The following is a 13,544-nucleotide window of genomic DNA, read 5'->3' as shown; positions in this document are numbered from 1 at the left end:
GCTAGGTGAAAGTGTCAACATTTACAGGGAAAGAGAAAGTCACGAGATACAAGACAACAAACTTATTCAACACAAAGTCTTTCAGTTACTGAATTGGTCGAATATTTTACTTACAAAAATGGAGATTTTTGTGAGCGTTTCAGGTCGTATTTGCTTGACATTGCATGTGTTATTTTTGTTCATCGGTGCAGTAGTCGGCCAAGACACATGCACAATGCTAACCGGTAGTACATGTGTTTGTGCGTTTCCTGATGGAACGAAAATAGATTTGACTCCGTTAGCTGGTACAAATAAGCCAGGGTATGTATAAGTAAAACTGTATACATTCAAATGTGTGTTATGATTGAAGAACATTATTTTATTGGAAAACATGATAGATTGTCATCACATTGTTCATGTGTTTGATCTCTGGTACTTTCTCGCTAACGGCAATGCTCTCGATCTGTTTATAGTTCGCAACACAAACTTAAATAACGGGCAAAACAGACACATCATTTATCGGTATGACAGTTTTGGTGCGCCGATGTGGATCATGTGTTAATGAATTTTTATTTATTCTGGATAATTAATGGGGTATTAATTACAATTACAAGCATAAGAAAAAACTCAAAAATAAAACTCTTGTTAGACCCAAGTTGGAATATGCCAGTCAAATCTGGGACCCCTACCATAAGACATTAAAAGATAACCTGGAAAAAGTTCAAAGGCGTGCACGCAAGGTTCGTGAAAAGTGACTACGGACGCATGAGCAGTGTTACTACAATGCTTCAAGAACTTGGGTGGGACACCCTAGAAACCCATGAGGACTCATGATAAACTGATTACCATTTTTAAGGAAACACACGGACTCATCCCAAGTAATATTAGTCATCTCCAGGTCAACAAATTCCCTTCTGGCAACATACGCACCCGTTCATCTCATAATCTCAACTACAATATTCCCCAATCAAATAAAGACTGCTACAGGAAATCACTTTACCCATGCACCATCCCCCAATGGAACGCGCTCCCCCCGGACGTTAAGGCCGTATAAAATTAATGTTTTGGTTCTCGTCCAGAGGATTTTCATGAATTGATGAGGGAGGGAGGGTTTTTTTTTTTTTTTTTTTTTTTTTTCAATGTTAAATTAGCATTGTCAGTAGTTTTCGGTCTTCTCCAACAGTGCTCGAGGAACGATGAGGCCTTTTTTTTTTTTTTTTTCAAATGTGAGATTCTGAGGATAACCCCCTAGAGTACCACAAAAAGACTTGGAAGTGATGCTTGTTCTCTAATAAACTTATTTATATGTATGAAGATTTCATAAATCATTCCAAAGTCTAAAAAATTGAAAAATCTAAAAAAAAAAAAAAAAATCTGACAAATCCCAGAAATTGAGGAGGAGGAGGGACGAGAACCAAAATATTAATTTTACACAGCCTAAGACAGCAGCTACTGTGCAGAGCTTCAAAACCAAGCTGCAAGACGCCACCAGCACCAGAAATTAGCAATGCATGGTGCGGAACCTGCACGTCAACAGCCGCTTCCGGGGCGTTTTGTGCAGAAACCACATCAAGATCAAGATCAAGATGAGTTTAGACAAGAAGTACAAGAAGCTGTGTTATTAATATTATGACAAACATGCAACTATTTATTAATTTAAAGCTACAGGAGCCTTGTATTTTTTAGTGCAACGTTGCACTAGCTTTTTGTATACACTTCATCCCATACCGCAATATGCAGAGCTACTATGGTATGGGTTCCTCGTACTATCTAGGTAACCCAGGCAAACCTTAGTTAACACATTTGCTGGTCAGCCAAATTCGCCGACAATGTCAATGCATTTTTACATAGAAATTAAAACTTGTGCCCGAAGAAAGAAACCTACATAAATATGTTTTCTATACTTCACTTGACCCAAATATATGATTTTTTATGGTGATAAGTCACCCGCACATGGAATTTTAGAGGGATTTTGATAGCAGTTCCATTAAAAAAAGCTGCTATCGCTGTTGTGATATCATCCAGGAACTATTATCCTACGCGTAAGCGTACACAGAACTCTAGGTGTGAAGCGCCCTAATCTGGGCAGCCAAAACTTAAGACCAATCATGATGAACATCATACCAGGGCAGTGATAATAAATATCATTATTATATATCATAACCGTGTCTGTATATTACTTCATGGTGGCAGCATGTGGGATTAATTCCATGGATTTGACAGAGGAACTCTGATCCAAATCAACGGAGGATTTCGTCTAAATCTGGACAATTTCCTGACTCATCGCCACATCACCATGGTCAAGTTCAACAGACCATCCCTCGCCACAGGGAATATCGCCGCAGGCCACGAATTCTGCTATCGAGCGAGTCACTCGTTGAACCAAGAGTTGAACTGCAACATGTTTTAAACACGTAACGACGGCACACTATTTAAAGCGAACACTCACATCCTTCGGTACCGTCTTTATGGAAATATACCGGTGCAAATTTTGTTACCGCTTGACTATAACGGATTATAAAGGAACTTTATATCGCCGCCCAAATCTGTGCCCCGATTGTCACCTTCAGGTTGATTTAGAAAGTTTCAACCATATCATAGTACATCGTGTCTTATTTTTTGTGTGCCCTGCCCTGGTCAAACATCAAACTCGGACGAGTTAACGAGTAAGTTTTATAGAACTAAAGAACTGCAACTAAGCCCGTAGCAAATAGAACTTTGAATCTTCTGTGTGAATTTGAGCTACTTTGCTATAAATTGTCATGAAAACTTTTCACCGACAAAGTGCTGACGAACCCCAATTTTCCCGCCGAGTGCAGTGAGCCTGGAATGAGGAGACCCCAGCCCAGAGCTGATGCGCCACGTCTTAGCCTAATCACAGAGGATCACTACGCACAGCCGGAGGAACATGCATTGATAACTTTTACACATAGAAACGGACTGCATGCTGTGTGGATTACCAGTTCCAAGGCCTTAACAGATGTTGCCATGGTTACCTACTAGGATTCTGAGAAATCAATCTATTTATAGCGAGACTTTATAAACATTACCAACGGACTGTCAGCTGTTTACTCAGATAAATAAAGCGATACCAAGAGAAACATTGAGCATATTCAAGAACTAGATCAACTGTGCTCCTTGAGACTTTTTACTGAAACAACTTTTAACAAAGAAAAAACCTTTGTTGAAAAGATTTTTAAAGTTAAACCTTTGTGTGTTTATAATAAAAAACAGTGATTATTTTCTTTGTTTGGAACCAGATTTCTCAATATTTTACACAGTTAATTTTGTTATGCTTTCAATATTGAGTGTTTTAGTTATGCACAAACACCTTGGTACCAATATCTTGTAACCCGTTGTTTGTACTAACCATTTCTCAAGTCTTGTTTTCTCTTTAACCTACCCCTAAATACCGTTGCTGTTCCTGTATTCAGGTAAACCATACCTTGCGCAGCCGTGTATTTGAGATAAATACCATCCAACATGACATCCAAATATCCAGTAATGAACTGGGATGTACCAGACGAAGCGAGGAGTTTAAATTATTTAAACAAAGACTCGAACTAACTATGTTGGACAAAGAAGTGACGGACAAAGAAAAACAAGCAGTGAAGATCAAAATCGCTGTGGGAAACATAGGATTGAAAAAAATAAACACGTCTGGCCTCAGCGATGAGGACCAAAAGGACCCAGAAAAACTCTGGAAGATCTTTGATGCCCAGCTAAATGTCAACGTCAACTTTAGAATACACAGACTCGAATTGATGCAGTTTAAACAGCGACCCCAAGAAAAGCTTGACGATTTCATAAATCGATGCGAAACAAAGCAACTTACTGTGAGTTCACGACAGATGAGATGGCGAACGCATCGTGAGAGTTAGTCATTGCATCAACCCCCATCCAACTATTCCGGAAAGACCTCTTAGAGGAACCTAAAGGGTTTACGCTGGCCAAACTACTACAAGAGGGCCGCAAATATAAAGCCTTTCAGGCGGCGGCCAGAGGATACGGAGTTACAACAGGGATGAAACAAAGATCGCGGGTGTAAACCAACGCCAGATAGAGTGCAGGAACTGTGGACTCACACATCCACCCAGGAAGTGCCCTGCATACACGGACACATGTAAGTCTTGTGGCTCGAAGGGGCACTGGGCGAAGAAGTGTAGGAACTCGCGGGGCAACCGCCCCCGCCCCAGCAGCTCGGGTCCCAAGAAACCGAGGTCCAGACCCAGAAGCAAATCCCCAGGCCCTGGTAACAGAAGGTTAGGAAGACAGCAACCCGGAGAAGCCGACAAGACTACGGGTCCAAGACAAACACTGCCGTGAAGCGAAATATCAGGCGTAATTGGATGACGATCTAGAACATCACACATTCTACAGCGTCAAAGTTTCCAACCTGTGTCTAGAAGACGCGGCGACACGGAAGCATACGCCACCATAGATATAACCTGCCCGAGGAAAGCGGGTCAACACCAGCTTAAGCTGAAACTCGACACGGGCGCAGAGGGTAACACACTACCTCTGCGGACGGCTAAGCAGATGTATAAGCATCAATGGAAGAACGTTGTAAAAAAGACAAGAGCACGGCTCACGGCCTATAACGGCACAAAGATCAAATGTTTTGGAAGCATACATTTGGTATGCAGGGTGTAGACCCCAGTGGATCACACAGAAGTTCTATGTAGTTGACGTGAAGGGGCCGGCAGTGGCAGGACTCCCCTGTGCGTGAAAAGCGAATCTGGTGACCATCAATGCCATGCCGGCAAATAGCCCTGCAGTTGATGCAAACAGCATCAATACCATCAACATCAACACCGTGGCAGACTTGAAGACTGAATACCCTGCCCAGTTTGACAAAATTGGCAACTTCAAACGCAAAGCCAAGATCCATCTTATTGAAGACGCCTGCCGTCGGTTGACGCCTCGGAAGTATCCAGTCCACCTGAAAGGTAAACTAAAGGACGAAATAGACAAGATGGAACAGCAAGGCATAATAAGGAAGGTGAACTACCACACTGACTGGTGCAGCAGCATCACCACCAGCGTCAAAAAGGATGGGACATTGCGGGTGTGTTTGGATCCTAAGCGCCTCAATAATAGCCTCAAAAGGTGTCCACACAAAATGCCCACCTTAGAAGAAATCAATCCACAGCTCATAAAAGCTAAACACTTTTCTAAGCTAGACGCTAAGGTCGGTTATTGGTCTATCCACCTTACGGAGGATTCGCAAGACCTCACCACTTTCCGCACACCATTTGGACGCTACTGTTTCGCAGACTCCCATTTGGCTTGTCCATAAGCCAGGACATCTTCCAGATGGAGATGGACAGGATCGTGGAGCAGGTTCCCGGATGTGTGTGCATAGCTGATGATATCGTAGTCTTTGGGGAAACCCTAGAAGAACACGATAACAACCTAGTCCAGCTAATGGAGGTGGCCAAGAAAGAAGGTCTAGTTTTTAACAGTGTGAAATGCACCATACGCAAGAGCCAGATCAGTTTCTTCGGATCAGTGTACACGGCCGACGGTATCAAACCGGACCCGAAGAAGGTCGAAGATCTGAAAGCTATGCCAACACCTCAAGATAAGGAAGATCTTCAGCGATTTTTAGGTGTAATCACCTATCTAGCCGCATATATACCACATTTAGCAGCTAAAGCTAACCCGCTAAGAGACTTGCTGAAAAAGGACATACCTTTCCTGTGGCAGGAAGACCACCAATCAGTCTATGAAGAACTAAAGAGCCTCATGTCAGCAGAAAGCGTATCTACGATACTACGACACTGAGAAACCTACCACTCTGGAAGTAGATGCATCACAGAAAGGACTAGGCGCATGCTTGCTACAAGACAACAAACCTGTTGCGTTTGCTTGAAAAGCCTAACTGAATGCCAATCCAGCTATTCAAACATCGAAGCGAGAAACACTCGGACTTGTGTTCGGAATCACCAGATTTCATACATTCTTGTTTGCGAACAACTTCATAGTGGAAACCGACCACAAACCACTCGAAATGATATGTAAAAACCCTGGCAAGTGCACACCACCCGACTGGCGTCTGCTAGTCAAGGTCCAGGGATACAATTTCGAGGTGGTGTACAAGCCAGGGAGCAAAATGGTACTGTCAGACACACTAAGTCGCCTGCCAAACCCGAATAAATCAGCTGAGATCCCACTAGACATCCAAGTCGAAGGAGTAGACTGTGACGATGTGGAAGATGTATACAAAGTCGATCTGATCAACTTCGGTCGCAACAAACAAGAAGCCATGCAGCAAGAAACTGCACGGAGCCCAGTCCTTAGAACACTAGGACAAGTGATCAACAATGGGTGGCCAGACACCATCAAGGAACTTCAAAAGACATCCGACCATATTGGGGATGTCGGGACCGAACTAGGTGTGTCTAATGGAGTAATATTCAAAGGATGCCAAGTGGTGATACCCGAGCCAATACGCCAGGACATTCTTACACAACTCCATGAAGGTCACATGGGGATAGAGAAGACCAGAAGACTGGCTAGAGAGTCGGTATACTGGCCTGGAATCAACCAGGATATAGAAAACCTCGTGAAAAACTGTGCGTTATGTCAGGAAAACCAACCAAGCCAGCGCAAAGAACCACTGGAACCTCACGAGATACCAACAACCCCATGGACCAAACTAGCATCTGATCTGTTCACTCTGGATGACGAAGATTACCTTCTCATCACAGACTACCACTCCAAGTTTCCCGTGCTACACAAACTAACCAACACCCGTAGTGAGTGAGGCGGTGTCACGGGCAGCAGCAGCTACATTCAGCCTACTGGGAGCACCAGCAGAGATCATGTCTGACAACGGACCCCAGTACACAGGACAACCGTTCCAAGCCATGTAATGCGAGAAATGGGCGATCAAGCATACAACTTCTTCACCCAGGTATCCCGGTCGAACGGACTAGCTGAGCGCACTGTTAGAACAGTGAAAGCATTGATCAAAAAATGCAAAGCTACCAAACAAGATCTACAAGTAGCCATGCTGAACTTGAGAGCAACACCCATCAATTCCAATCTCCCATCTCCAGCGGAGATATTGATGGGAAGACAAATCAGGACAACACTACCGAGCTACCAGAACCCTAGAAACCTGCAACAAGCACAAGACATTGCAGAGAAACTTCACCAGAGAAAGGAGAAGATGAAAGAGGATCATGACAGGAGTGCTGGTCCGGAGCTTCCGCCACTTCACGTTGGACAAGAAGTAAGGTTGCAAGACCAGCAAGGCAAGTGGAACCCAGCAGAAATCACTAGACTCTGCAAGGAACCACGATCATATGAGGTGGAAACACCAGGAGGGGCAACGATCACGCAGAAACAGGTCGCAGATTCGCGAAGTGCCAAGTGCTGTCAAGGAGAGTAGCAAGAACGCACCTAAAGACACAAGCATCCCCAAGCACGTGCATTTCGCACCAGACCTACTTGCGCATAGTACAAACAAGGACGCCCAACCACAGCAGGAGAAAGCAGATCCTAAGCCGCCAGATCAACAAATTCGAACCAGATCTGGGCGCATAAGCCGTAAACCAAAAGCGACTCAGAGAAGAAATGTGAGTGGTATGTGTCCTCATCTGCACGGTATGCTGCAAGCGTATCGGTTGTTTGAATGCAGAAACAGCAGCACTGTTGTTTACGTTATGCGTGTCTGTTCTAACAAGTCGTTGTAATCGTTACTTGTTATATGTTAGAATTTGTTACTAAAGTGTTGTGCATAAATGATTCACAATTTACCAAGATGCAAATACACAACGCAGACATGACAATCAAGTTAAGCAAAATCAAAATTTATTGGTAAAGTTAAATCGCAAATATACACTGCATTTCATACAACAAATTTTAAACTTTTGATCCCAATTAATATTAGTAACCACAATTTAATCACATTTAATACAACTGCCATTAGAATGTTTTTCAACATATTTCACATCTGATGATTTTAATTTATTTATTCCCCAGTGTGCTAATCCAAAGAAAGGGGATGTTGTGATATCATCCAGGAACTATTATCCCCTGGCGTAAGCGTACACAGAACTCTAGGTGTGAAGCGCCCTAATCTGGGCAGCCAAAACTTAAGACCAATCATGATGAACATCATACCAGGGCAGTGATAATAAATATCATTATTATATATCATAACCGTGTCTGTATATTACTTCAATCGCCATGAGACTAAGATCTAGAAACACCCCCGAAATGCCGTTTTGGGGAATTTTGCTAGCTGAATCTTTTTGATGAAAGTCAGTCTTTGACAAGATGTAACTTTGCTACGGAAAGTGCTATGAAAAAAAAGGTTTTCAGTTTTGGCTTTGTTTACTCAAGGGCTTTAATTTGATATATAAAATGATGCAGTTTGATGGCAAATTTGAATTCACCTAGCATACCTATACTATCTTCTGTTAGGATCCAACAAAACAGATATTGCCATATTGGGATTTCTTTTAGAATACCCTACCACTGTAGATCTTCAATGGGGGTCTTTTATGAACGACCCATACACATACACTGTGAATGTAAAAAATGGTAGGGTATTCTAAAAGTTAGCCCAAAATTGGGCTGTCAAACTTTAATATTCATCGCGCTGGCAAGCAAGACCATGCCACACCATACACCCATCGAATGTGTGTCATCAGCCCTCAGATCGGCCCTCAGACTGTAGGAACCCATGGATTCGATCCATGTAGCCACACCATATATGGAACAGTTACATTGGTTTCCGATTCATGAACGTATTATTTTTAAGATATTGCACCTTGTTTTTAAGTGTGTGAATAACATTGCTCCTCCATCTGGCTTCCAACTTACTTAAAGTCATAATGTACAATCTTATAATATGAATTTGGTTAATTTTTTTTCAAACCTGATTTTTTTGCATATTTGTAATGTTTACACATGTCACAACTTGCACCTAAATGGAATCAGCCAAATTTATTGTGTTTGTAGGTAAACAGAGCAAGGTTCGACATAACGTCATAATTCAAGAAATTATGACTTTATGTCCATCATAGAACTGCGTGTTAAGCGGCCAAAATAACAAGCAGTGTTTCTTTCATGTTACCTCGTTATTTCAGCTCAAAATGGACAGAAACCATTCCTGATCATTATTTACTAGTATTATTTCATCATTTTGAGTATATAATGACAAATTGAAGGAAATCGTACATTACTGTAAGCCTTTAATTACACACCTTCCCGCACTGGACTGCGCTCATCTGCAGATACTACCCAGTTAGTTGAACATACCATTCACTCCAGGAAACTTCAATCCGCTGCTGACAGATCTTTTTACTTCGCTGCTCCAAAGCTATGGAACCAACTTCCAGCAGCCCTTCGATTTCGTTCTGCAACATCTCCTCATACATTATATATTAAGAAGAATTTGAAAACATCCATGTTCCCATATTGACTTGTCTTTGTTCATTCTTTGCTCTGTAGTGTATTATTTTATTATGTATCATCACACCCGCTGTGGTCTTCATGAAATGGCGGGCTACAAAAGCCTAATTGTATGTAGGGCCTATGTATGTAATGTATAGATTGGTCTCTGCTCTGACGAGCGCGGACTCATGTGATGTTCACTCGTACCAAGACCATCTGAAACGATACCAGCGAATTAGGTGTTTCTAGATGATTTCAAGAACACCACCGTGCATGCGTAAGACTTGCGAGAGAGACTCGCTTTACCATGCTGCAATATTACGTATCGCATGCGTGAGCCACACTACATGATGTTAACAATACAGTCCAACCTCTCTTATCCGGACCTCATTTATATGGATCTCTCTGTTATCCGGCTGTGAAATCTTCACAGGAAAACATGTTTTTGATGATTTAACACCTTAATTTCATGAGCACTCTGAATGCTTAGCATGACATATCTGTGTAGCATAAAGCGCTCGAAAGCCATCTTTTAGTGTTATTACCCCATGTTAAAACAATATTTGTTGTCACAATTTCAATACTTGGGCCAGTCAATGCAGAATTACATGTAATTCACTTATCCGGATTTTTCACTTATCCGGACAGTGCTTGGTCCCACCATGGCCGGATAAGAGAAGTTGGACTGTATGCGTACATGTATATTTTTTACATCCCAAGATTTTCGAAATGTACGGAAGCAGGAAGCACATTTTTGTGCACATAATTTTAGGCCTATAACAAAATGTATGGTATATTGTTTCTACCCTATGACATTGGTTACAGTGTTATCAAAGTGTCCGCAAAAAAATGGTCATCGCAAGCATCTTTGATGAAGAAACCTATAGAAGTTGCATAACTTCCCGAGCCTTGGCTGACATACTTGCACCGTTAGTCGGCACAACTGAACATCATGTGTTAAATTCAAAAAATCTCGCTGAGGACATGGCAGAAGTTTTCATTGAGGAAGGTGAGATATTCAACTCACCTTTGACGTGGTTTCATTGTTTACCAACACGCCTATCACTGAGTCGCTAGAGGTAATAAAGAACAGACTTCAGCAAGACACTACGTTGAAAGACCGCACCTTGCTTTCAGTGGACGATGTCATTGAACTATTGCGTTTTGTCCTCACAACCCATACTTTCTGTTCAGGGGCAAAATTTTCAAACAAAGATTTGGCGCGGCCATGGGCAGCCCTGTTTCACCGGTGGTGGCCAACTTATACATGGAGTTTTTGGAAGAAAAAGCTATCGCATTCGCCCCTCTTGAGTGAAAAACGCGCATGTGGAAAAGGTATGTGGATGATGTTTTGGAGATTGTAAAATCTGATCAAGTTGACAACCTCACGGATCACCTCAACAGCACAGACCCCACGGATAGTATAAAATTCACTTACGAAAAAGAATGTGACGGCAAAATACCATTCCTCGACACACTCATAGTCAGAAAGTCAGACGGCTCAGTGAAATTGCTCATTGACCGCAAAGCTTCGCACACAGACCAATATCTGAATTTTGAGTCTCATCACCCAGTTCACCACAAGCTGGGTGTTGTCCGAACTTTAATGGACATAATGAATAATTTAGTTTCGGACGAGGATGACAAACAACAAGAAGAGGAAAAGATCAAAAAAGCACTTAGTCTCTGTGGCTATCCAAATTGGTCTTTCAAGAAGGTGAAACAACAGATTGCAAATAAAAAGACTATGAAAACATCTAAGAAAAGTGAAAATAGCGAGAAATCCAAAGGACTGGTACCGTAGTTATACCTTATGTCAGCGGATTATCGGAGAAGGCCAATAGGATTTTCCAAAAACATGGAATCACTACAGCAATGAGACCCAACTCAACATTGAGAAAAATGCTCGTCCACCCCAAGGACAAGAGGGATCCAGACTCTACAACAGACTGTGTATATGAGATCCCTTGTTCAAATTGTGATCAGTCATATGTGGGGGAAACGGGGCGACGTTTTTCCACAAGATTAAGTGAACACATGAAAGAAACGGATAAAGTAACGGGTTTGAAAAAGAACTACACCCGTCAGACCAGAAAACAGTCGGAAAGTGAGCTCAGCAAATCTGCCATAGCTGATCACTCTGTACAACAAAATCACGTCATCAATTGGCAAGGGTCCAAAATCCTTAGTAAGGAAGGTGACTCGAGATCAAGAAGAATCATGGAATCTATCTGGATAAGGAAGAAATCCCCGCAAGTCATGAACAGAGACGAGGGGGCCCATTTTCTAAGTCACATCTATGACCCAATCATCTCCATGAGTAGTGCGCCCTCTACAGGCGAAATCCTACCGGAGGTGTGTGGACATAGATCACTCTGAAGAATAGTGTCGCCCAAGACACTCGAAACTGTCAGGTCAGTGAAAAAACAGTATTTTTTGGTTTTGAAAAACGAACCTTGTATTCTGAATTTCTGCAAACCTGATGAATTTATTTATGGACTTACACAGAAGTTGATTTGCAAGAATCAAATGATTCCCGCAAATGTATTATGCATTCGCATTCATTGATTGGCTAAATTTGGGCTTACATTTGTGGTTTTTGCAACCAATCACAAAACAGGTTATGGCGCCCGTCTGAAATTTTGCACACGTCACGCCGCGGTGCAAAAGCGAAACGAGCGGTATAAAGTCAGCTTTACACCTGTGATTTATGAACCACATCTAACATTTTGTGAAATTTGCGATTCTCAGTAACGGGATTCCATGAAATTGACAATATATGTAAGTTATTCTGCAGGATCGGTAATATAGTAATTAAGTACATGCAAACAAGGGAAGAGGCCTACGCATCATGCACTGGAACATGGAAACATTCAAACAGTACAAACTAGCACACGAGATCAAATTAATGATGCTTAATCGTATTCTTAATATATCAATATACAGGGGAAAGAAGAATTACGCATCGCACACTAGAACAATTAAACATGAATTTACAAGTGGGAACATTACATGCATAGGCAGATATACCAGAGTAAAAACTCTGGACATACCTGCCTGTCGCGGGACTCGAACCCCAGACCTCTAAGCTTGTCGGGCGAAGCGCTCTACCACTGAGCTACACAGACTGTCCCTGATAAACAGGACTCAAGTCTGGTACTTATGGATATGAGCAGTCATGCGGGGTAAACAGTACAAACAACACATTACATTTTTCATTTCATTTCATATTTATTGAAAATAACATCGTGGCAAATTGCCAAATTGCGTCACTTTTTACAATATTAAAACATCAAAAAATTATTTACTATTATTACACATAAAACTTATTAAAATACATATTACAAGAAATAAACATAAGAAAAACATATAATATTCAGAATTATATTGCACATAATTATAAAAGCTTATCTCCACACTCACCCCATCACACCACACTCACACACACCCACTTGTCACCTAAGCACACCTCTTACTCCCAAACACAGTGACCACAAATAATACGCGCCACACACCAAATCAAATAGCATCAAAAAAGCATAAAAGAAACACAAAAATTATATTGCACATAATTATGAAAGCAAACCCCTTAACTAATCTTATTTCCACACTTATCCTCACAAACACACCCCCCTCACTCTTGAGCGCACCTCTTACATGTACTTCCAAACACAGTCACCCTAAATAATATGCATACACACCAAGTCACTCAATGCACTCATATTCACTGTCATACAATGTACCCATACCATAAAAATTGTCACATCAAAATAATTAAATTAAATTGCATCAAATTGTTAAACTGCATCAATGGGTGAAACAAAACATCAACTTTAAGCATTAAGTAAGTTGATGAAGTGTGGAATTGGACTCTTTCTGAACCGCTCAGTTCTACAAGGTAAACGAGTGATGGAATTTGAATTACATACCAGTAGTGTACGAGATCAATTAATGATGCTTAGTGTGCGATGCGTAATTCTTCTTTCCCCTGTATATTGATATATTTAAAAGAATACGATTAAGCATCATTAATTTGATCTCGTGCGCTAGTTTGTACTGTTTGAATGTTTCCATGTTCCAGTGTATGATGCGTAGGCCTCTTCCCTTGTTTGCATGATTAATATTAGGCCGGCGGGTAAGCATCATTAATTGAT

At 41.5% G+C, this 13,544-nt stretch overlaps 1 protein-coding gene across 1 annotated transcript in view; it reads left to right on the top strand.

The window, feature by feature from the left end:
* LOC140150826 (cation-dependent mannose-6-phosphate receptor-like) overlaps positions 1-13,544 on the top strand; it is a 49,474-nt gene continuing 35,930 nt past the window's right edge. Inside the window, exon 1 of the mRNA XM_072172965.1 lies at positions 1-300. Coding sequence (XP_072029066.1) covers positions 119-300 — 182 coding nt within the window. The 5' untranslated portion in view covers positions 1-118. The remainder of the gene's footprint in view (positions 301-13,544) is intronic.

This window comes from Amphiura filiformis, chromosome 4 (genome assembly GCF_039555335.1).
Source record: "Amphiura filiformis chromosome 4, Afil_fr2py, whole genome shotgun sequence".
NCBI lineage: Eukaryota > Metazoa > Echinodermata > Ophiuroidea > Amphilepidida > Amphiuridae > Amphiura > Amphiura filiformis.
The sequence above is the reverse complement of the archived record's forward strand: the minus strand, read 5'-3'. Positions and strand labels throughout refer to the sequence as shown.